At 38.8% G+C, this 21,508-nt stretch overlaps 1 protein-coding gene across 3 annotated transcripts; it reads right to left on the bottom strand.

The window, feature by feature from the left end:
* Nucleotides 1-955: 955 nt before the first annotated feature.
* LOC135463771 (zinc finger protein 628-like) lies at nucleotides 956-19,461 on the bottom strand. Of its 3 annotated transcripts, none has more exons than XM_064741202.1 (2): nucleotides 19,403-19,461; nucleotides 956-6,160 (listed from the first exon to the last, which is right to left on the bottom strand). In XM_064741202.1, exon 2 carries the CDS (start codon nucleotides 6,144-6,146, stop codon nucleotides 4,794-4,796), a length of 1,353 nt encoding a protein of 450 aa, XP_064597272.1. In that variant the 5' UTR covers nucleotides 6,147-6,160; nucleotides 19,403-19,461; the 3' UTR covers nucleotides 956-4,793. The 3 variants fall into 3 exon arrangements, with proteins under 3 accessions (XP_064597272.1, XP_064597273.1, XP_064597271.1); XM_064741203.1 differs by lacking the exon at nucleotides 19,403-19,461 and adding an exon at nucleotides 8,825-9,037; XM_064741201.1 differs by lacking the exon at nucleotides 19,403-19,461 and adding an exon at nucleotides 8,036-8,147.
* Nucleotides 19,462-21,508: the final 2,047 nt, after the last annotated feature.

The following is a 21,508-nucleotide window of genomic DNA, read 5'->3' as shown; positions in this document are numbered from 1 at the left end:
GGGCAACTTGTCCAAATAAACTGCCATCTGAGACGATCTCAAGACGATCTCACAGACGCTTTACCAGGAGAAAATATGCAAGTCAACATAATCTTGGATGTGATCTTAACAACAATGCGTCAGACAAGCTTCTGCTCGGCAGGTGCAAATCCAGATGTTTCAGTGAACCGGAACAGTGCCTGCCAAACAAACATAGTACGGAGGAGGGGGGGGGGGGGTGCACGCTGAGGCAGGTAAGAGAAAAAGTTACAGTTAGAAGAGGAGGCTGTAACAGGTGTGGGTTTTTGAAGAATACCTGCTTCTTGATAAACAACTCATCTCCTTTGGCCAGGTGAAATTTAACATTAGTATACAGGTGAGGATCAGGGCAGCTTCTGTACAGTTCTACATGTGGCCTGTACAAGACAATAAATGTTGGTTCTCAAAGAGTGCAAATGAACGGCTTGTTTTTTTTGTTTAATGCAAATTAAAAAAAAAAAAAAACTGAATTCATGTTTTTATAACTAAATGACATTCTCATAAAACTGAGCATCAGCTTTAAAAAAATGTCTGATATAGAAATGATTACACTGGCATTTGAGAACAGAAACGGTTATAGAATTAATCAGAACTTGCCTCAAAAGAGTAGAAACTTTCTTTACAATATGTACGCATGTAACAAGCACAGACTGGGATGCCACACGACATTTGTTTTCTTATTTCATTGATGTTTTGATCCAATCTTAAGAATTTGAATTCCAGGAGATGTAAGGAAGAAAGGGGGAGGGGTGCTATTGGGGAAAAAAAAAGGGGGGGGGGATGGGCGTCTGGGGTTTAGTCTGAATGACCATCAATAGGCTGTAGATTTGATTTAGATTATATATACGTATCCAGTTTTCTCTTTTTATGTAAAAAAAAAAAAAAAAAAAAAAAAATATTGCATTCCTGCAAGTGACACCGGTGAGCTGTTACAGTTCATCATTTATGTTAAACTGTTTTACTTCTGTATCAGACAGTAACATATGAGCAGCTACAGCGGTTTCACTTATCAGACAGTAACATATGAGGCAGTTACAGCGGTTCACTTATCTACCTGTACATGCAAGGGGAGGTACATTAGCATAGGACAGGTGAAGCTCTTAACTTTCCCGCGCGTCTGTCAGCGAACACCACACCTGCCTGACCCTGCACTGCATACAGTACAAAACAAACACTACACTCAATAGAAACTTCCTGTATCAAACAAACAACAGTATCCGGTCACCCTATTTCTTTCTGGAGGAGGAAAAAAATATGTATTTTATATATAGCGCTTTATCAATGCTATCCTCAAATAATCAGTAGCTCTGAAAAAAAAACCCCAAAAAAAAACACTTGTGAAAAAATTCCTTTTGTTCAATTAAAGTGAGCAGAAGATGAAATTTATCTTTTCAAAATGGAGTTTTGATAAACAAATTGTGATTTTTAGTAATGATGTAAAATGGAATGATTGCCAAATATTTTAACAGAACAATAGTTGACTTAAACATGCAACTGTAGGGATACGTTATGTGCCACGAAAGTTTTTCGATGCAACTATTGCAAATTGTAACTTCTAAAATGAATAAGTGTCAATGTGAAAGTTGCAAATGAAATAAAAATGCAAACAAACGTAATTCTAAATTTGCTGAATTGTAGAGTTGTGATTCAAACCAGTAACTAACCACGAGTTACAAGAACTCTTGTCTAAAATGTAAATGCACTTGTAAAACACTCTTTGCAACCTTTGTTCAGTCAAAACAAAAAATTCTTCAAAAACTGTACAGTGGTGAAACAAGAATGAACAACTCTGTATGATGATGACAAAGAAATGATGACATGTAAGACTAGAGGTATTGGCGGCGGCAGTAGACTGTGGCAATGTCTTCTGGACTTTCTTCTCTTTGGATTTTTAAAATGTACAAAATTTGTGATTATGGTTGTCAGCAAAGTTGATACTGGTTATAGAATAATGTTTACAACAAAAAATGATTAAATAAGATGATTTTCACATACTAAGTAAATCACTATGAATGGAAGAGAAAAACTAAAATGTGTGTTATGGATTTCTAAGAGTAAAAGAATAAGGAAATCCTTTGCTGTTGTTCTGAACATAAGGCCTGAGAATCCAGCCTTACTTAATTCAATGCTTAATCATCCAATCAGGATGTTGTTTAATCATCCAATCAAAATGTTGCTTCATTATCCAATCAAAACGTTGCTTAATCATCCCACATGAAAGCTGCCTATCATCATCCCATCAGAATGTTGCTTAATCAGCCAATGGGAACATTGCTTACATCTTATTGTTTACAAAGTATTATGTAAGGTTAAAGCAGCATCTTTAGTTTGTCCATCCAATGCTTGCCATGAGTCTAGAATAAGAGTTTCTACATAACTGAATCTCGACCATCATTCACATTCTAGTTTGCACATAATTCTACGCGTAACAACTTGTTGTTGATCAAGATGGACAAAAAAATTAATAAAAAACAAGCATTTTTTGATGAATCAGAATCCCTGATTTTGTAGGTAATGATGAAACAAAGAGTCTATGAACATGTACAGTGTAAACAACATGTAGAGTTATCAAAGCTCATTTTTCTTCAACACTGAGAATCTAAAATGCTGTGGTGTTCAGACATAAAGTAGAGCAGTGGAAAATCACCGGATTAAACATTAGCTTGATATCCTATAAACAGCACATAGGACACTGTTTTCAACCATTTACTGTTTGAAAAAATCAAATCCCTCAAAAAATGAAATCTTGTACATGACAGTGAAATTAGCAAAAACCTGCCCAATTAGAGAAATGAATTCTACACTCATTATTAATGTCAAGATTTGAGAAAATGATTATAACAGCATGTTCTCACAATGTTTTTCCCTCCCTGGGGAATAAGACAATGAAACAAATTCCTGAAACATTAGTTTGATAACAATTACCATACATAATCAAAGCATCTTGGGTTTGAATTTAACAATATTAAAACATTATAAATTTATTACAGCACTGGTTTGATGATAATAACATTAATTTTTTTTTTTTGAATTTGTGAACACCTTTAGCATATAAAAACACCGGTTTTTAAACGACAGTTTCAGCAGAACTTGTGTCTGGAATCACTTACGCGTTAGATCATACTAGGGTCCAAAACGTGAACATGCAACAACATTGAAATGGTAAATAAATATATATACCGTCTTGACTGAGGTCACAAATTGTCATTCATGACTTTATTACTCACCGAGCTGAGGGGCTCTCAATAATGCAGCGAAAAACTGGAATCGCATTTGAACAACCGGATGGAAATCACTGACATGTCACCCATTTTGACCTGACCTTGAGTATCCTACATTTAACAGGGAAAAGTGTAACCTTGACACTGGAAAGTTTTCATCAGTAACCTTGACCTGACAACAGCCTTTCAGTCAATATCCTTGACCTTAGTGGTACAAACTGAACATTACAGTGTAACCCCAGTACTGAAGCATCACAAATCTGTTACAGTACCATGGAGATACTTTACACAATCTACATCAAAGGCCCTTCATTCAAATTACATGTACAAGGCATTTGGCAAAATTCTTCAATGCCATGAAAAAAGGTGAGCACTATCAGTCAAATTTCACTGAAAATAAGGTGATATTCAACTCCCAAAACCTTCTAATTCCCATACAGGCTTTGCTCTGAGTGAGTGATTTCATCCCAAAATACCTGTTAATGACCTGATACCAGAACAATGATATTTCAAACCTATGAACTTGTACTATGAAAATTACTGACACAAAATGGATGTATAAAAGAAAAAAAAACATAACAATACTACTAACTGTCGGCAATTATTATGAGAAATCTACAAAAACTGTAAACAGACAAAAAACTAACTAAAATTACAAGACTACTCTACATGAAAAATGCTATATGTACATTCTACAAATGCAAAAAAGACCCCCACACACTGTGATGATTATTTTGTAAACAAGTAAATGTACATCTGCATGATAAGGTGATTAACATATGTGCATAATGAATGTTTGACTCAACTTGTAGTAGATCTTTTAAAAATAAAAAACCCTGTTAAAAGGCTACATGTTCATGTACAAAGAGCCAAAAAAGAACAACAACAAAAAAGTGAGAAAACAAATTAAATGCAAAACAAAAGATAACACAACAGAATATGTGGCAGTCATCCACATGTTCATGGCAGTAAAAGCGTCAAATTAAGCATGGCAGCAATTTCAAAACATTCACATATTTTTTTTTTTTTTTACACAACGTTGCTGTTCTCAGCTTGGGGCATATCATACATGTACCAATCTTTCATCATTTTCAAAACAAAGTAGCACTTTTCATTTTTGCTAGTGTTGCTAAGTAACAGTTTTAAACAGTACAAATCAGAATAAATGCATTGACAAAAAGTCTGCAAATGGCACAAGAATTTTAGCTCAATTTGCCAAACCAATCCTCTTCTCTCAAGAGTCTTCCTTCAGCTAACCTCATGTTTACATAACCATTAAGTGTCTTCCAATCATAATGTTCGTCTCTTTATGTCACCGTATTTTATCTGAATCTCAGCCAATAGAAATTCTTCTCTTTAACAATCAGCAATAGCTTGCTTCAAACTTAACCAATGAAAATTTTCTTTTATTTTAGCAGCTGCGACCTTGGCTAAAGAGAGACTATCTCTCTTCAGCTGAATCAGCGTGAATTTCAGCCGATCAAAACTGTTTGTGAGTGGAAGCAACCAATCAGCAGTAGAGAGAGGTATTCCAGCCTGGTGTCAGCAGCGGGATCAACTTTGGCACATGAGGTAGGGTTGATAGGGCTGGTAGTTTGGGATGGTGTGAGGATAACGTACGTGCCACACCAGGTGGAATGTGAACTCAACTTTATCCTGGCAGTGCTTCTCGCATGAGGGGCAGTAGAACGGGTTAGCTGCGTCGGGAGAGTGAAGGCTTTGATGAAGATGAAACATGGTGAAATCCCTGAAGAAAATGTCGCAATGGTTGCAGTGGTAAAAGCCATAGTCCCGGGATGGGGATGCCGTTGTTGTTGTAACGTCCCTTTTCTCATCCCCTTCTGTGTCACTCTGGGGCGACCTTCTGCGGACGTCGCTTGGGGTTGAAGGATGAGAAGAGTTTTCTCCCTTGCCAGATTCCTCCGATTTCTCATCACTTTCTGATTCCATCCCACTTGTTCCATCAGGTGTGGTGTTCTCCATGGAGATGACCTTCTGCACTCGCAAGTCGACTCCATTTTCAGCAGCATTGCAGTCATCAAAAAACGGCCTTTGACTGCTCCTGTGTGCGGGAGGTAGGTAGGTCTGAGGAGAAAGGAGGGGTGGGGACGTAGGGGTGCGACTCTGCTGTCCTGAGCTGTTCAGCGGGGAAGGGGTTAACATTGTGGCGATCGCAGGAAGACTGTTTGTCTGAGCAGCCGAGGTGGGCGTGCGAGATATCGGGTTCTGGATCACTGACGGCATTGGGAGGGGCACGAGGCTTCTGCCAACAGACTCCACAGACTCTGAGAGATGACTGGGGCTCCGCAGGGCTGGGGTGGATGGTGGTGTGATCTGCTCAGTCTTCAAGATGTCTGGAGTCATGGAGCTCTTAGGTGCAGGAGGAGTGATATCAGCCACAGTTGTCGTCGGGCTAGTGACAACAGAAGACGGTGTCTGAGGTAGGCAAGATGACGTGACGTTGACGCCGTACGCCATCATAGGGTCGTAGACCATGGTGTGTAGCAGAGCTGTCTGTCGCATCGTCATTAACGCCTGCTGATACGGGGTCAGACTCACCTGGCCAGTGCTCTGAGTGCGAGCCGCTGGCTGCTTGTAGATTTTGGACAGGGAGCGCATGTGCACGTTGCGTTCATGTCGCCGCAAGTCGTTGGACTGGGTGAAGCATCTGTGGCAGATCTTGCATTTATACGGCCGCTCTCCAGTGTGTACGCGCTCGTGAACCTTGAGGTTGGAGGACCAGAGGAAGGATTTTCCACAGGTGGTGCAGATGTAAGGACGGTCTGCGCGGTGCAGCTGCTCATGTTTACGCAGTGTGGCAATTTCTCTGAAGGAGCGCTGGCAAACCTCGCACCTGTGGGGGCGTATGGAGGAGGAGGCAGGTGGAGGCCGGTACTCAGAACTCATCTCGCTTTTTTGTGCTGAAGAAAAAAAAAAACAATAAGAAACCATTTAGTATCCCTTCAATGAAAAACTATACAAAAATCGTCTTCAACTAACTTCTCAACATTGACTGGCAGTAGCTGGATTTGAACTCAGAGCATCCATGGTGAAAGGCTTCAGGAAGAACCTATCAGACTGCTCCGACCTGTGCATTTTATATTTACCTGTACAGGAATCTGTATTATACATCATGTATAGGTAGTTTACCTGTATTCTTCTTTATTTAATTTTTTTTTTTTAAACCTCTTCAGTGGCCTAATTGTTCATCCGTCTCAATGTCAGGAGATCCAGGATCTAACCTGGTCATGCCAAAGACTTGAAAAATGGTACTTGTTGGTTCCTGGCTTAGTGCCAAGCACCGAGAGGTTAGAGCAAGGAAAGAGGACTGGATGGCCCAGTGTCAGTATAATGTGACTGGGTGGGGTGTCCTGTCGGGTGTCTTCAGCGGCAGCAGCACTTGGGCAACATGAACGGCCACAAGAATATACACACACCTAATGACTCCTCCTCATCATATGACTGAAAAATTGTAAAGTATGACATTAAACCCCTAGTATTCATTCATTTTTTGTATTCAATTTGTTTGTATGCAGATGTAAAAAAAAAAAAAGGCACACCTGCATGCATATATTGTATTTATTAACATGAACAGAGCTCAAACTGCCTCTACCCCATAAACAAACACTGCTTTGACTGTAGGGCTGAAGGATATCATTTATCCTTGGATTCGTAGCTCAACACAGGAACCCGGACTAAAAAGTAAACTTTTTCACCACTAAATGGTTAACAAGTGCAATTCCAGATCAACACCATGGTATAATAGAACCAAGATTGAAATGACCCATGCTTTCAGAATCTGCAACAAAGGCCAAAGTTTACAAATATGCATGTATATGCACACATATATGTGTGAGCCACCCGAATAGATAAACAGTAAAAAACTGTATGTGCACGAGTATCAACAGAATTGGTAGTTAGCCCAAAACTGATGTGCATAAGTATCAACAGAATTGGTAGTTAGCCCAAAACTGATGTGCATAAGTATCAACAGAATTGGTAGTCAGCCCAAAACTGATGTGCACAAGTATCAACAGTATGGGCAGTTAGCCCTAAACTCATGCGCACAAGTATTAACAGAATTGGTATTTAGCCCAAAACTGATGTGCATGAGTATCAACAGAATTGGTTGTTAGCCCAAAACTGATGTGCATGAGTATTGACAGAATTGGTAGTTAGCCCAAAACTGATGTGCATGAGAATCAACAGAATTGGTAGTTAGCCCAAAACTGATGTGCCTGAGTATTGACAGAATTGGTAGTTAGCCCAAAACTGATGTGCATGAGAATCAACAGAATTGGTAGATATCCCAAAACTCATGCGCACAAGTATTAACAGAATTGGTAGTTAGCTCAAAACTGATGTGAGTGTAAACAGCATTGGTTACAACTCCAAAACTTGATGTGCACTAATATGAACAGAACTGGATACAAAACCCTACATCTTGATGTGCACAAATATGAACAACATTGGTTACAAAACCCTAAAGCTTGATCTGCACAAATATGAACAGAATTGGTTACAAAACTCTAACCCTTGATGTGCTCAAAAATGAACAGAATTGGTTACAAAACTCCAAATCCTGATGTGCACAAATATGAACAGAAATGGTTACAAAACCCTAAACCTTGATGTTCACAAATATTAACAGCATTGGTTACAAAACTCTAAACCTTGATGTGTATAAATATGAACAGAACTGGTTACAAAACCCTAAACCTTGACATGCTCAAACACAAATGGTCATGCACCCTTAAAATGGATGCGAACAAATATGAAAGGAAATGGTTACAAACCCAGAACCAAGGCGGCTCCTAAACGACAGACTGGCAAGTTAGGTTTGGTTGCCGAGGCGATCTGGACCACAGCATTTCCCGCCATAACTGACAGAGCACCTGTCGCGTGTTGACAGTGTGACATGCAAAGCTAGTGTGTAAATCTACTACATGGGATGTACCTTTCTTAAGGCAGAGGTAAGTCAGTCACCAGAATGAAAAGCACCTGGACCAATCAGAATTCTCCAAGTGACATAGCTAACAAAGGCAGTAGGACACACATGACTCGTCCTCTACAAAATGCCCCTTGAAAGCAGGCTATGGAAGCTGTGATAGTACAAAAGCACAGGCAACCATACATAACCTAAAAACATTTCACGGACATTCACAGTTGACACACTAGAGAAACTGGTGTGTGTAAATCTGATTTCTCAGAATTAAAGCAATGCCTAAAAAGGGCCAAAGACACCTATAAGAAACTCAAGTCTCAGGGTTTTTTTTTTTTTTTTACTCATAATGGAATATTGATGATTTTTGCCAATACAAGCTAATATTCTGTCTTAACTTTATGACATCTTTAAGTGGCATTTACAAAGGATGAAAAATTAGGGTATCTGGAACTGACCTTTCCTAAAATCTGTGAAAAGTACATGCAGTTAACACTCAAAATTATAACTTTAATTACAATGCTACATTTTTGTAAAAACATTGTTTTGTAAGAAATTTTTGCAAGAAAATCTCACAATAACTTCCATTCTTTACCGTTTCTCTTCAACTGACATATTCATATTGTAACATCACAAATTTTACCCTGTTTTCCTTCAATGTTTAATGAGCATTCTCATATACACTGTAACAGCCTGACAGAATGTCTTTATGGGCCACGGTGGAACCGCTCAACTCCCAATTGATGCTGTCCTCAGAGTCCACACAATGCTGCCCTCAGAGTCAACATAATGCTGTCCTCACAGTCCACACAATGCTGTCCTCACAGTCCACACAATGCTGTCCTCACAGTCCACACAACATTTCTGTATATTTACACTACAGTATCATGGCAGGTATTAGAGGATCTGGATTTAAATACATAAACCTCTGGAGCCGACTCCACAAATGAAAATTTTAGAACTTTTTCTTTTTGCTTTGTAAATTAAAACTTTTTACTACCTTACCAATGTTATCTTTACACCAATGTGCCAAATTTCCCATTTCCAATACCGAAAACTAAGCATTGTGACAAGGTTTGAAATCTTGACTTCAGTCAGAACTGTCTTTGTGGAGTCAGGCCCAGAGCTCATAAAACAGCTTATCTATGGAAGTCCGCAATGCCGGGTAGTGTGGATTTAGATCCTGGATAATCAAATAATAAAGTTCCACAATTAAAACGTACTGAGAGTTCCTGTCAAATGTTTCCCAAATCAAAATAAGTAATTAAATTTCATTCTGAGTAGCAGTTTACTATTAAAAAAAAGTGAGGCATATATGCACAAAAGGATTTTCTGAGAACAATTTTGGAAAAAAAGAGATTTTTTTTTTTGTATTAATGAATGTTAAAAATTGTCTGAACCCAGCATTTCCATGTATTACACACACATACTTTTGTTTGTTTATTTATTGTTGCGCATTATCATGATGAAGGATTTTGTACTTATATGATGACAATCCGTTTTCTCAGTGGAAGAAACAAACTGATCTTTGGCAACTTAGTAATATACTTTTGCAGCAAGTGTGACGAGATTTATGTGACAGAGACTTGCGTGTACACCACTTTCACTTTTCGGGAAGGCAGGGGCTTTAAGTGGCCATTATGGTTCCTCTGACTGTCACAAAGCTTCACAAATAATTATCACAAACAAACGATTACCACAAGGATTCATAGGTTCCTCCGACTGCCACAAAACTTCACAAATAATTATCACAAACAAACAATTACCACAAACAAACGATTACCACAAGGATTCATAGGTTCCTCCGACTGCCACAAAACTTCACAAATAATTATCACAAACAAACAATTACCACAAAGAAACGATTACCACAAGGATTCATAGGTTTCAATCCTCTCCTGTACAAATATGCATTTAAACATGTTTAAGTTTTTTCTCAATAAACAGTTTTGATTGAAAAGGCAAGTTAAGTCAAGTCAAAAGTTAAGTCAAGTCAAAAGTTAAGTCAAGTCAAAATATGCTTCGTGAAATCTGCTCCAAGTTCCTAAGGTGCTGAAAGTTTAGCGAAAGTTATTTCTTCCCACACGCACTTAAAACATTATGTATGTTCTAAACATTTCAGCCTACATGGACATGGATATGTGGGCTAGAGAGAGATAAAAAGGGTCCTCGAATTATTGGGTGAAATAGACAACTGGCACCCCTCAGATATCTGTGTCAGCTTAAGGTCCCTGGGTAGAGTAAGTAATACACCTGTCTCCATTCACAAAAATCTGCTGGCTGTGACCCTGAGCACAGCCCTGATAGAGCCGAGGTCAAGACGTTTCCGGTGTTCCATATCACCATGTTGTGGGTAAATGGATGATAAGCCCCTCACTGCTGAGGACCACCGTGTACTAGTACTACCACCACCCATCCACCACCCCTGCCTCACATGCCTTGGTCCTTCCTGCATAGGTTACCTAGAGTGGGGCTCGTAAAATTTCAGGGGAATCCTTGCCCTTATGAAATGGCAGAGAAAAGGGGGGCGAGGCTGGGGATTAGGAAGCTGTTTGAGATCAAAGTCTATCACAGTGTGTTTGTAGACTTATAAAAAGCTAAAAAAACTTTGAATATTTAGTGAAACCAAATATATACAGTGTATCTGAAAAAGATTTCTGGACAAATGGAACGCAGATTTACAGAGAATATGGACAAGCTACATGTACAGATAGAATGCAATCTATTTTGATGAAATAACACTACATTAGCGCAAGGTAAAGATCAGTTCATCTTCCTAAGTCCTAAAACTGATACCACCTTATTTCTTCTCAATTTTGAGACACCTGGTCTGCTCATTTTAGCCAATAGATACATAATTGTAGCAGGACTGTTGAGTTTCTCACACGGTTAGACAATCTAATGAACAACATACTCGTATCTTTACTTTTCTAAAAGGCAGGTAAATAAATGTAATATTCTACTTTCAACACAACTAATATCTGCCCCAAATTTCACAAGAATTAGGGTATAGCGTTTCAAGTACATTTTCTGTCATTTTTAAATATTTTCTGTTCTCTTTTCTTAGGCCTTCACTGTGGACATTTAAGAGCTGGAACTGTCTTAACATCAAACATTAACCTGTAATAATGTAGATTTCTGTAAATTATATAAAAAAAGCTTCTACACCTACCCAATTCCTTTCTTTTCCCTTTGAAGCAAAACTTAAGAACCCTAGTATCAAAGTTCTTGATGCTAATACCTTAGCACATGTGATGTTATGTGGTAGGGCTAGACTATTTTCAGTCAAGCCCTAGAATTGTGCTATGTAACACACTTTAAAAAAAAAAGACAAACAAGTCTTGAGAGAGCATAGGACAAAATAAGTTATAACCTTCATAAGTCACAGGAAAGTGTCTTCCTTTAAGCAAGACCTAAGGCTTTAAACTAAAACAGTGTAACATTACATGACGCACAAAAAATACACTCAGCATGCTAGTTAGAATAATTTCTGGGAATAAACGAAAAAAGTATAGGCCTAGTCATACCACTTTATTATATTTACACAGCTTCCTTAACTCCTTACCTATCACCCTTATAATTAAACCCATACCTCAGAGCTAAATGTGAGCACTGGATGGCTAACCATCATAACCACACCTCTCTCTGACATCAACTGTAATACTTCATAGACACCGAATAGAATTGTCAATCAAAAGATTACTCCACAAATTTTAATAGCGTTGGCATTGGTAACATACTCTGAACATTCACATACTGTTAATAAGAGAGCAAGAGATGGATTTGAACTCTCAACCCTGCTGATCATGAGCTAGACAAGTCAATCATGCCTCTGGCCAGATTGTACACCCTGGAGTTTACTAAGACTTATGGAGCAAATTTACACCCAAAAATGTGATGTTATTACTACCTCAGACATCAAACCTTATTCTGTAGTTCTTTTTTTTTTCTAGCTTTTTTTTTTTTGGTCTTTGGGTAAAGCAAATTTATGCTCAAAAATATGATGTTTTGTTTTTAATTATTATTACTTCCGACATCAAACCTTTTCCTGTATTTCTTCTCTTCTGTTCTTTTTTTTTTGTCTTGAGGTAAAGTACGTTTGTTGAGATAGGACTATGCTGGCTTAATAGCTGCAGCGTACCTCTGAGCACATGCACATTGCTGCAGTCACATGCAAGCAATGCACTTTACTCTATGGTATGGTTACTCACAAACAGGGGGAGGGGAGGAGGGGTAGTGTCCTCAGTCAAAGACAGCGTCAATGTCTCCTCAGAAACAGGAAGTTACGGTTCAATGCGATTAAGAGAAAGGTGCAAACTCTATCAAAGTGTACCCTTTTGTTATGCCAGCTAACCGGACGTACAGGAACAGGTGGACTTGTATCATTGAGCCCAGTTATACCAATACCTCTTTAGTCAGTGTGACCAGTCTGCAGATTGTGCACAAGGGCATACAGTGCTTTTCCACTGTAATAACTAGGCAACTGTGTAATAAACACTCATTATTCTACTACCTGTGTAATAAACACTCATTATTCTACTACCCGTGTAATAAACACTCATTATTTTACTACCTGTGTAATAAACACCCATTATTCTACTACCTGCGTAATAAACACTCATTATTCTACTACCTGCGTAATAAACACTCATTATTCTACTACCCGTGTAATAAACACTCATTATTTTACTATCTGTGACCACATGCATCTACATGTACTTTATTTATTTATATTCTGACTTGTGTTTTATGCTGTACTCAAGAAATATTTCACTTATATCATGGCAACCAGCATTATGGTGGGAGGAAACTGGGCAGAGCCCCAGGGAAAACCCTTGACCATTCACAGGTTGTTGCCAGACCTTCCCATGTCAAGCATGTACTTTGGAAACTATTCCTATATATATATAACATAGTATTGAAGGAAAAGGTCATCATTAGTATCTGTGTTAGGTGTAACTGATCAGACGGGTTTAAACTATTAACTCCTATTTTTCACTTCATTTGCAGTAACATACAGCAGATTAAGAGAAATTGTGTCCAGATTATTGGAAAAACCGTGAGAAGTTTCTTTTTTATGCCCACTAGACATCACAAAGCACAACCAGTGTCATGCTTTCCAGATAGGACCGGGATTTCCTTTTTTTTTTTTTTGAAAAGTTCATCTTAGGAAGGCCTTTTTTCTATTATTAACTATTTCCTGTTCGGGGATATGGATTTCAAAAGTGGACTCAAAATCCGTTAAAACCCCATCCATCCACCCTCCACCAAATCCCCCCCCCTCCCCCTCCCACTCCCACCCCGCCCTCCTAACAGTCATGTTTCCCAACATGCAGATGTTCACTTTGGGGGAAGCCCCTCCCTAAACCCAGCACAAATCCAAAGTAAGTTTTCTGTCATTCATCAAACTTTGCCGATATCTATAAATTAATGTGTCTGTGTAGGATTCTAGAATTTTCGTCAAATCCATTATTTTATTTCTATGGAGAATTAATGAAATAACAGAAGAAAACTCTGTTATTAAAAAAACTCTGTTATTATTAACACCTAACAGGCCAACTGATTCTTCAACAGTTAAACAGTTTGACACATAAAACCATCAATGTTTACGCTTAGACGCAGAACTTCATTTAATTTTTAATACGCTTCAGCTATTGGATAGTTTTGGAAGAGTCCTTCTGACATATTGAACACATTTTCCATTTGTACTTCACTTCTGGACCCCTTAAATATCTTTGATTCACGCCTTGGACACTGCACAGCTGTTTGGCACATGTACATTTTCTGCACAACAAATCTAATGAAACACAAAGCATAACAAGATACTGCATGTTGGCACCTGCCTATTCTTGTCAATGCACAGTATCCTGAAAGCCATTCAAGTGTGAAAAGGCAACCACAAACAACTCTTTCAAAATGGAAAATAATAATAAAAAAAAAGGCAAGAAAGAAAGAAAACAGAAAAATGAACACAAAACTATGAGCTGATACTTAAACAACTAAGCTGTTCCTCATTAAATCCTGTTCACAAGCCACAACATTAAATATGAAAGCCTGTTACAGACTAAACAGCCAGAATCTCACTCTGAACTCCTATGTTCATTCTGACATTGGGTGTCATCATAGGTGTCATTATGGGTGTCATCATACATTTCATGCTCGGACAGAGCCTGTTTTGACTTTTAAAGCCAATGTGATGCATCAACCAAACGTACCTTTACAGTTTTAATGTGGAATTCCTGCAGCTTCACAAACCTTTTTTCGTTAACTTTTCGGAAATAAATATATGCACACGAACCACTTTTGTGGCAAAAGCTTTTAATGTGCACACACTACAGTGCACGTGGGGACAGAGACACTGTATTATGTTTGGTGAGGTCGAGGTTCAATCAACCAGTAATAACGATACTACAGATATGTTTCTGAATGATAACCAATACAACTGACAGTGTGAGTACGTTCACTGCTAATGCATGTACAGTTACAACATTACAGTAATCTAACACTAAATCCATGTTGTCTCTAAATCAGGTAAATGTAGGTCTTCTCAACAAGTATCATAATAATGGGAGGCTATAAATCTGCCACATCAGTGTCTCCTTTTACAGTACAGGTGCTGATGCCCTTAGGCAACCTTACACCCACTTTACCAGCAAGTCTTACTGAACCATTTAGCATCCCTCAAACACCCCCCCCCCCCCACGCCGCCTCAACACTTACCCACTTACATGTATTCGTTTGCTTCTGCATCTACACCTGTTCATAATACATGTGTGTGTGTATGTGAGGTAAAAAGACAGGTGGTACACATGTAGATACATACATGTAAGTCCTGACTCCAGGGTTACCCTTGTCATCTACACCTGTCCATAATACATGTGTGTGTGAGGTGAAGAGACAGGCGGTACACACGTAGATACATACATATAAGTCCTGACTCCAGGGTTACCCTTGTCATCTACACCTTTCCATAATGCATGTGTATGTGTGTGAGGAGAAGAGACAGGTGGTACACATGTAGATACATACATGTAAGTCCTGACTCCAGGGTTACCCTTGTTATCTACACCTATCCATAATACATGTGTGTGTGAAGTGAAGAGACAGGTGGTACACACGTAGATACATACATATAAGTCCTGACTCCAGGGTTACCCTTGTCATCTACACCTGTCCATAATACATGTGTGTGTGAAGTGAAGAGACAGGTGGTACACACCTAGATACATACATATAAGTCCTGACTCCAGGGTTACCCTTGTATCTACACCTTTCCATAATGCATGTGTATGTGTGTGTGAGGTGAAGAGACAGGTGGTACACATGTAGATACATGTACATACATATAAGTCCTGACTCCAGGGTTACCCTTGTCATCTACACCTTTCCATAATGCATGTGTATGTGTGTGTGAGGTGAAGAGACAGGTGGTACACATGTAGATACATACATATAAGTCCTGACTCCAGGGTTACCCTTGTCATCTACACCTTTCCATAATGCATGTGTATGTGTGTGAGGAGAAGAGACAGGTGGTACACATGTAGATACATACATATAAGTCCTGACTCCAGGATTAACCTTGTCATCTACACCTGTCCATAATACATGTGTGTGTGTGAGGTAAAAAGACAGGTGGTACACATGTAGATACATACACATAAGTCTTGACTCCAGGGTTACCCTTGTCATCTACACCTGTCCATAATACTTGTGTGTGTGAGGTGAAGAGACAGGTGGTATACAAGTGTAAACAAAGATATGCAAATGTCACTGTATAAATTAAAACAAAAAATGCAGTAAACAAAAAAAAAATGCAGTAGACAAAAGGCAGATAGCATCAAATGTATTGAAATGAATCTGAATTGTGTAATGTGTAAAATTTACCTGTACAGTTTAAAAAGAAATAATCATATATCTCAAAGTCAACGTGTAAACTTTCACTGGATTACTAAAGACAGAACTCAACAGACTTCAGAACACTACATATACATACCCTAAATGAGCACAAATTTCATCCTGACTAACTTGCCTATTTTTCCTGATTCTCAGAGTTCTGTTGATCTTAGAAAGGTGCTTTGGCATTTGCTTGGAACATGGGGTGAAACATTACGGGAAAATTGTAAGTACTATTTTGCAACATTTATTTGCCTCTAAAAATGTACTTTTCTCATTTACGATATGCACATGTTTGTATATGGCTTCTTATGAGAGAAGGTAGACAGACTACATGGAGACATTGGCTAACCCTGGTGCTTTGTTGTAAGTATGAACTGACAGTTGAGATTCAAGAATTACAATGACAAAAGGAAAACTAAAAAAATTTAAGAAAAACATCGGCTTTTATGTGGCACATGCCCGAAGTAGTGAAAACTGAGGATTTAACACAAAATGACCTTCATTTGTGTCCTAGCTGTTTGGGCTGAAGTTGAAGGTAACATAACCCTATGACAGCTCTACATGGTAGTTGCCAGAACAGCCTGGCAGCTGGTCTCTCACAGTGCTTCTGGAACTCTCCCCATTCAGCTTGGTGGAGGTGAAAAGTGATACCTCCCTGTAGAGGTCGCTGTGGCAACAAGAATGTCATTCTTGCCTGGGTACAGGGAGTGTGGAAGAAGGAACACATGTTAAGATGACACAACCCTGCCTCACTGTTATAGTACACACCCAAATTTTGGTGTAACCAAAAAAAAAAAAAAATGGCCTCTTTTAATGTCTTCAATATACCAAAATCTGTGGGTTTAAGTGGATGTCATGGCACTACAGGTACAATGGCTGGGTAAGCCACCTACAGTACTTGGCTTCTGAACTTTGGATTACCTATCAAGCATAATATTCTCAATAAATCCATCTAAAAAACATCTTTTTTTGTTTTTATATTAAAGGACCTACATATGTTTTCCTGACTGCATTTCAGAAGTAAACAAATGCAATAAAAATATTACATTTAATGTTAGCCTTACAGTACATTTTATAAGCTCTATCCACTGGTCAGATGCATTGGAAAAATCTTTTGGATAGTTTAATCCAATAAGAAAAAAAAAACTTCAACTTGAAACAAAAAAACAACAAGATTTGATCTTTTTTCTTCCAAGCATATCACAGGGAGAGGACACTGATATACCGCTACTTCATACACACTAATGAACTTTACCTGACAGAATCAGACCTGCAGGTACACAAACATCCAGTACTTAAGGCACTGTCAAATTTGACCTGTAGTATTAATAACAATATTTTTAGTATGAAGTCATTTTTTGGTTTTATTGGAAAGTGCCTTTTCATAACATTTCAAAATAAGAAATTGTGACATCTGAAGACCTGACTTCAAACTGAAATTTGTTGCCACAATGGTACATAATGTGTCCAACGGAGTCACCGGATGTGTCTTAGCTCTCAAGATATTTTTAAACCTGACTGTGGTATTGCATAAATAACAGCTTGAAAAAAAAAAAAAAATAGCAAGCACTGCTGAAGTGACTCATAATCACTCCCTGCCCCTCTCCCCCCCCCCCCCCCACCATACACAGAGATGAGATGACGGTTTTGGATATCAACACAACATTTTCGGAGATACACACGAGATCCATCAAATATCTAAAGAACGCTGAAAATAAATGGAAAACTAAAAATACCATTGTTGTAACAAAGTAATCACACCTTAATCACATAAAAACAGCTGATAAGTTTTGACTTTGCAAAATAACATCTCCGGGCACGCAAAACCTCTTAAGAAATATCAAAGCAGAGAGTGGGGAGAAAAACAGAATAAATAAAAAAAGTACTAAGCTTCAGTTATTCTATACATTTCAATCTTGACCTAAATGTTCTCATCTAGCACTGAAAGAAAAAAGAAACAGTGATGCATTCAATACAGTTGCTAATAGTAGTAACGCAAATTGATGGGGGCCTATCAAACGCAGGACCTTGACATCGTTTTGTTGACATCAGATATTCCTTTCCCAGGATCGTCGTCATATGACTGAAAAATTGTTGAGTACGACGTTAAACCCCAAGCACTCACTCACTCACTCCTTTCCCAGCTCATCATTATGATGTCATATAAAAGATAGTACAGAAAACTATATATTTCCAATAGCCACATCAAACCTATAATGGAAGTTAAATGAGAATTCATTTATTAACAATAGAATCAATGTGTGTGGACAGGTTGGACAAGTCACATTGCTGAACGGTGAGTAGTGAATAACAGACTTGGCATAAACCAAAATCTTTAGGTTAATATGACATTCACGCAAGTCCTGCCTTTATGCTATTCAAAACCTGTGTATTTGTGAGCACATGAACTCATTATTGCGAAATATATGGAATAAATAATGACTGAAACTTTGGACCTTATTTCCTGTTTTAATGGCATTATGTGATTGCACAATAACACACAAGCTCTAAAATCACGTCTACTAGTATAACCACATGCCCATCCCCTTTTCAAATAGAGCAACAAAGTAGTACGTCGAGAATAACTGTATTTATTATGCATTTCATGTTCTGGAATTTAGAAGTTTAAGCCAGAGTGGCGCCCAGGCTTAAGTAATTCATCATTCATGGTGTCCCAAAAGCGTAGGAACTGTGCCACTGTAGTATTCTCGTATAGCCAATACACCGGATGTGGTATATTGTGAAAGTCAATACAGTGAAGGAGTGGTGGGGTAAAGGTTGAAAGGCTTGCAGTATATGGCGGGAATGCGGGTACACGACCAGTGTGATTGTCAGCTGGGAACACGCCGGTGACTCTAGTGTTATCACACTTCCGCCATGTGATGCAAGTGGAGCATGCTTCGCGGGAAAACTACGCTAGTATAGCTGTTGAACACATCAATGACAAAGGGCCGCTCACTCAAGCAAGAAAAAAACCCCACACGGCCATGCCGGTTTCAAAAGCCCAATACACCCCAACAAACATACTGATCGTGGCCAAATGCAAGGTTTTGATACCTCTAACGTGAAACATCACGTTGTCACCAGTGTTACGATCTACACATAAATATAAAGTCAAAGCAGAATGTCCTTAAAATGCCGATTTTTTTAGCATTCGCTAAACAAGCGCATGGAGAGATCTGGCGTACGAGCATGTGGTTGTGATACTGTGTAACCCGGACTGAAAGCCAATTCAAACTGACACGAGCGCGAGACACAACTTACACACACGCATAAACGTTGCTTGATTAACTGCAGCATTGCACGGGTCTAGAATACTTACCGTGGACGGCTTTTTTGGCGTTTTCCAACAGCAAAAATCTTCAATTCACAGCGAAAGTAAACAAATGGCGTCCTTAACCTCTTGCGCCTTCGCGCGCTGGAGAGCTCCACTGACCTAGTTTCATACTTAATGAAGGTGAACGTGTTGGATATTTCATTGGGCGACGAAGTTTCATTGATAGACGCTCGCGTGCACATGAATGAAAATCCATGGAAATATGACCGAGGTGTACAAGTAGGCCGAGTGTTGTGAATTCAGTGCAAAAACCGCAAGTCAAATATTTTATCCTTACTACAGTATACTTTCGAAAAAACTAAACGGATAGTCACAAACGTTTATAAATAACACAGGCAGCTAAAAAGAAGTAACCGAAGCAGTACTTTTAATTTTTTTTTACCTCAGTTGTTCTTCAATCCTGGAGAATAATTTGTCAGAACTGACTTAGATAAATGTGTATCAGTTAAAGAAGCATAAGTTCTAGTCCGACATCAGTGATGTAAAACCAAAGACACTAGCTATACACAGCTGAGGGAAGTATAATCTCCGCCTTCCGTTAGACAAGCCTACCTAACAAACATTCTAACCTAGCCAGAGTTCGATTCAAACCCGCGACCTCATTTAGCAAGAGACGATCAGCTTTATTGATTAAGACAGTCCTGTTGTTCGAAAGCATTTCCGCTACATGTCAAACACCTATAACAAATTACATTATTTCCCGCGTATGTTGTAGGAACGTCACTACATATGTGTGTGCAGCTGGGGTACTTCTGGGATTATATATTTAAATGTTGACTGGTCAGCACGTTTATCTCATGTTAAACGGGTCTATTTCATGTTCCAATCGTTACGATTTTACTGGTGTTTAACTAGATCACGAAGCTATCTCAGAAATATGTCTAAATTTCAGCCAATAATTTGGTATCTTCCTTTCCGTTGTTTTAGTTGAAAAATAGTGTACAATAACTTCCCCAGAATTTACGTCGTGAAGCAATGTTTTGACCTTGTTACATAAGAAATAACAATTTTAAAGTGATTTGAAATTTTGACTAAGACAGCTTTGGGATCCCGGAACCAGGGAGATGCTGCATGAACCAGTTGTCGTCAGTCGAGTACATTAGAAATATACTGCATGAACGACGTCCGTACGTCGTGTACACCAATAAGACGCTTCACGAACCAGTTGTCGTCCGTCGTGTACACCAATAAGACACTTCACGAACCAGTTGTGGTCCTTCGTGTACACCAATAAGATGCTTCTCGAACCAGTTGTGGTCCGTCGTGTGCACCAATAAGACGTTTCACGAACCAGTTGCGGCCAGTCGTTAACACCAAGAGGATACAACATGAACCAGTAGCCGTCAGTCTTGTACACCAGGAAGGCACTGCATGAATCAGTTGCTGTCAATCGTGTACACACGGAAGACACCACACAAACCTTTTTTTCGCAAATCCTGTTTATCATGAATATATTTCCTAATTTATGAGTGGAGGAAACCGGCGAGTCCGAGGTAAACCATTAACCTTTGGCAAGCTACCGGTGAACTTTCCCTCTTCTGGCGTACACTGTCAATGAACACTCTATTGGTGGAAGGCAATGGGGAACTCGTAAAACTCCTTCCATCCTGTATAAAGACGGTCCAAAGTTGAGAACTCATCTGTTCTTTCCGTTATTTTGTCATAATTGGCGGTCTACGTGTGCTCATAAAACATATATGAAATACCCCAAGGACTGCAATGTCAAAGAAGAAGACGAAGCGTTCTACTCTCATTTGAACCGCCTGTGTAGCTTTTTCTCGAATCTTCAATGAGCGTATTATGATGTTGGCCATATATGGCTTAAATGTACAGACGAGCCACTACACATCTGCTGCTGTTGACTTCTGTAGTCAAAGCTGTCCAGGCATGAACAGCACAAACAACAGCCGTATTTCCGATTATTTCTCAAAAAAAAAAAAAAAAAAAAAAGACTCTCATGACACTGAAAATGGTCTCAAGGTCAAAAGCACGGGTGGCATCCGATCATACCCTGATGCCTGATATAAAATGTTTGGCATGATTGTTAGGCTTTTATGAAACAAAGGGTGCATGGCATCATCACATTTCACA

Source organism: Liolophura sinensis, chromosome 3 (genome assembly GCF_032854445.1).
Source record: "Liolophura sinensis isolate JHLJ2023 chromosome 3, CUHK_Ljap_v2, whole genome shotgun sequence".
NCBI lineage: Eukaryota > Metazoa > Mollusca > Polyplacophora > Chitonida > Chitonidae > Liolophura > Liolophura sinensis.
This window is presented reverse-complemented; position numbering and strand designations above follow the sequence as displayed.

Excerpts from the sequence above, each read along its gene's own strand:
- LOC135463771 (XM_064741201.1), bottom strand. The coding sequence starts at position 8,120 with ATGGCGGGAAATGCTGTGGTCCAGATCGCCTCGGCAACCAAACCTAAC. Across the intron at positions 6,161-8,035 it reads AGGAGCCGCCTTGGTTCTGG|CACAAAAAAGCGAGATGAGT; the intron begins GTTTGTAACCAT and ends TTTTTTCTTCAG.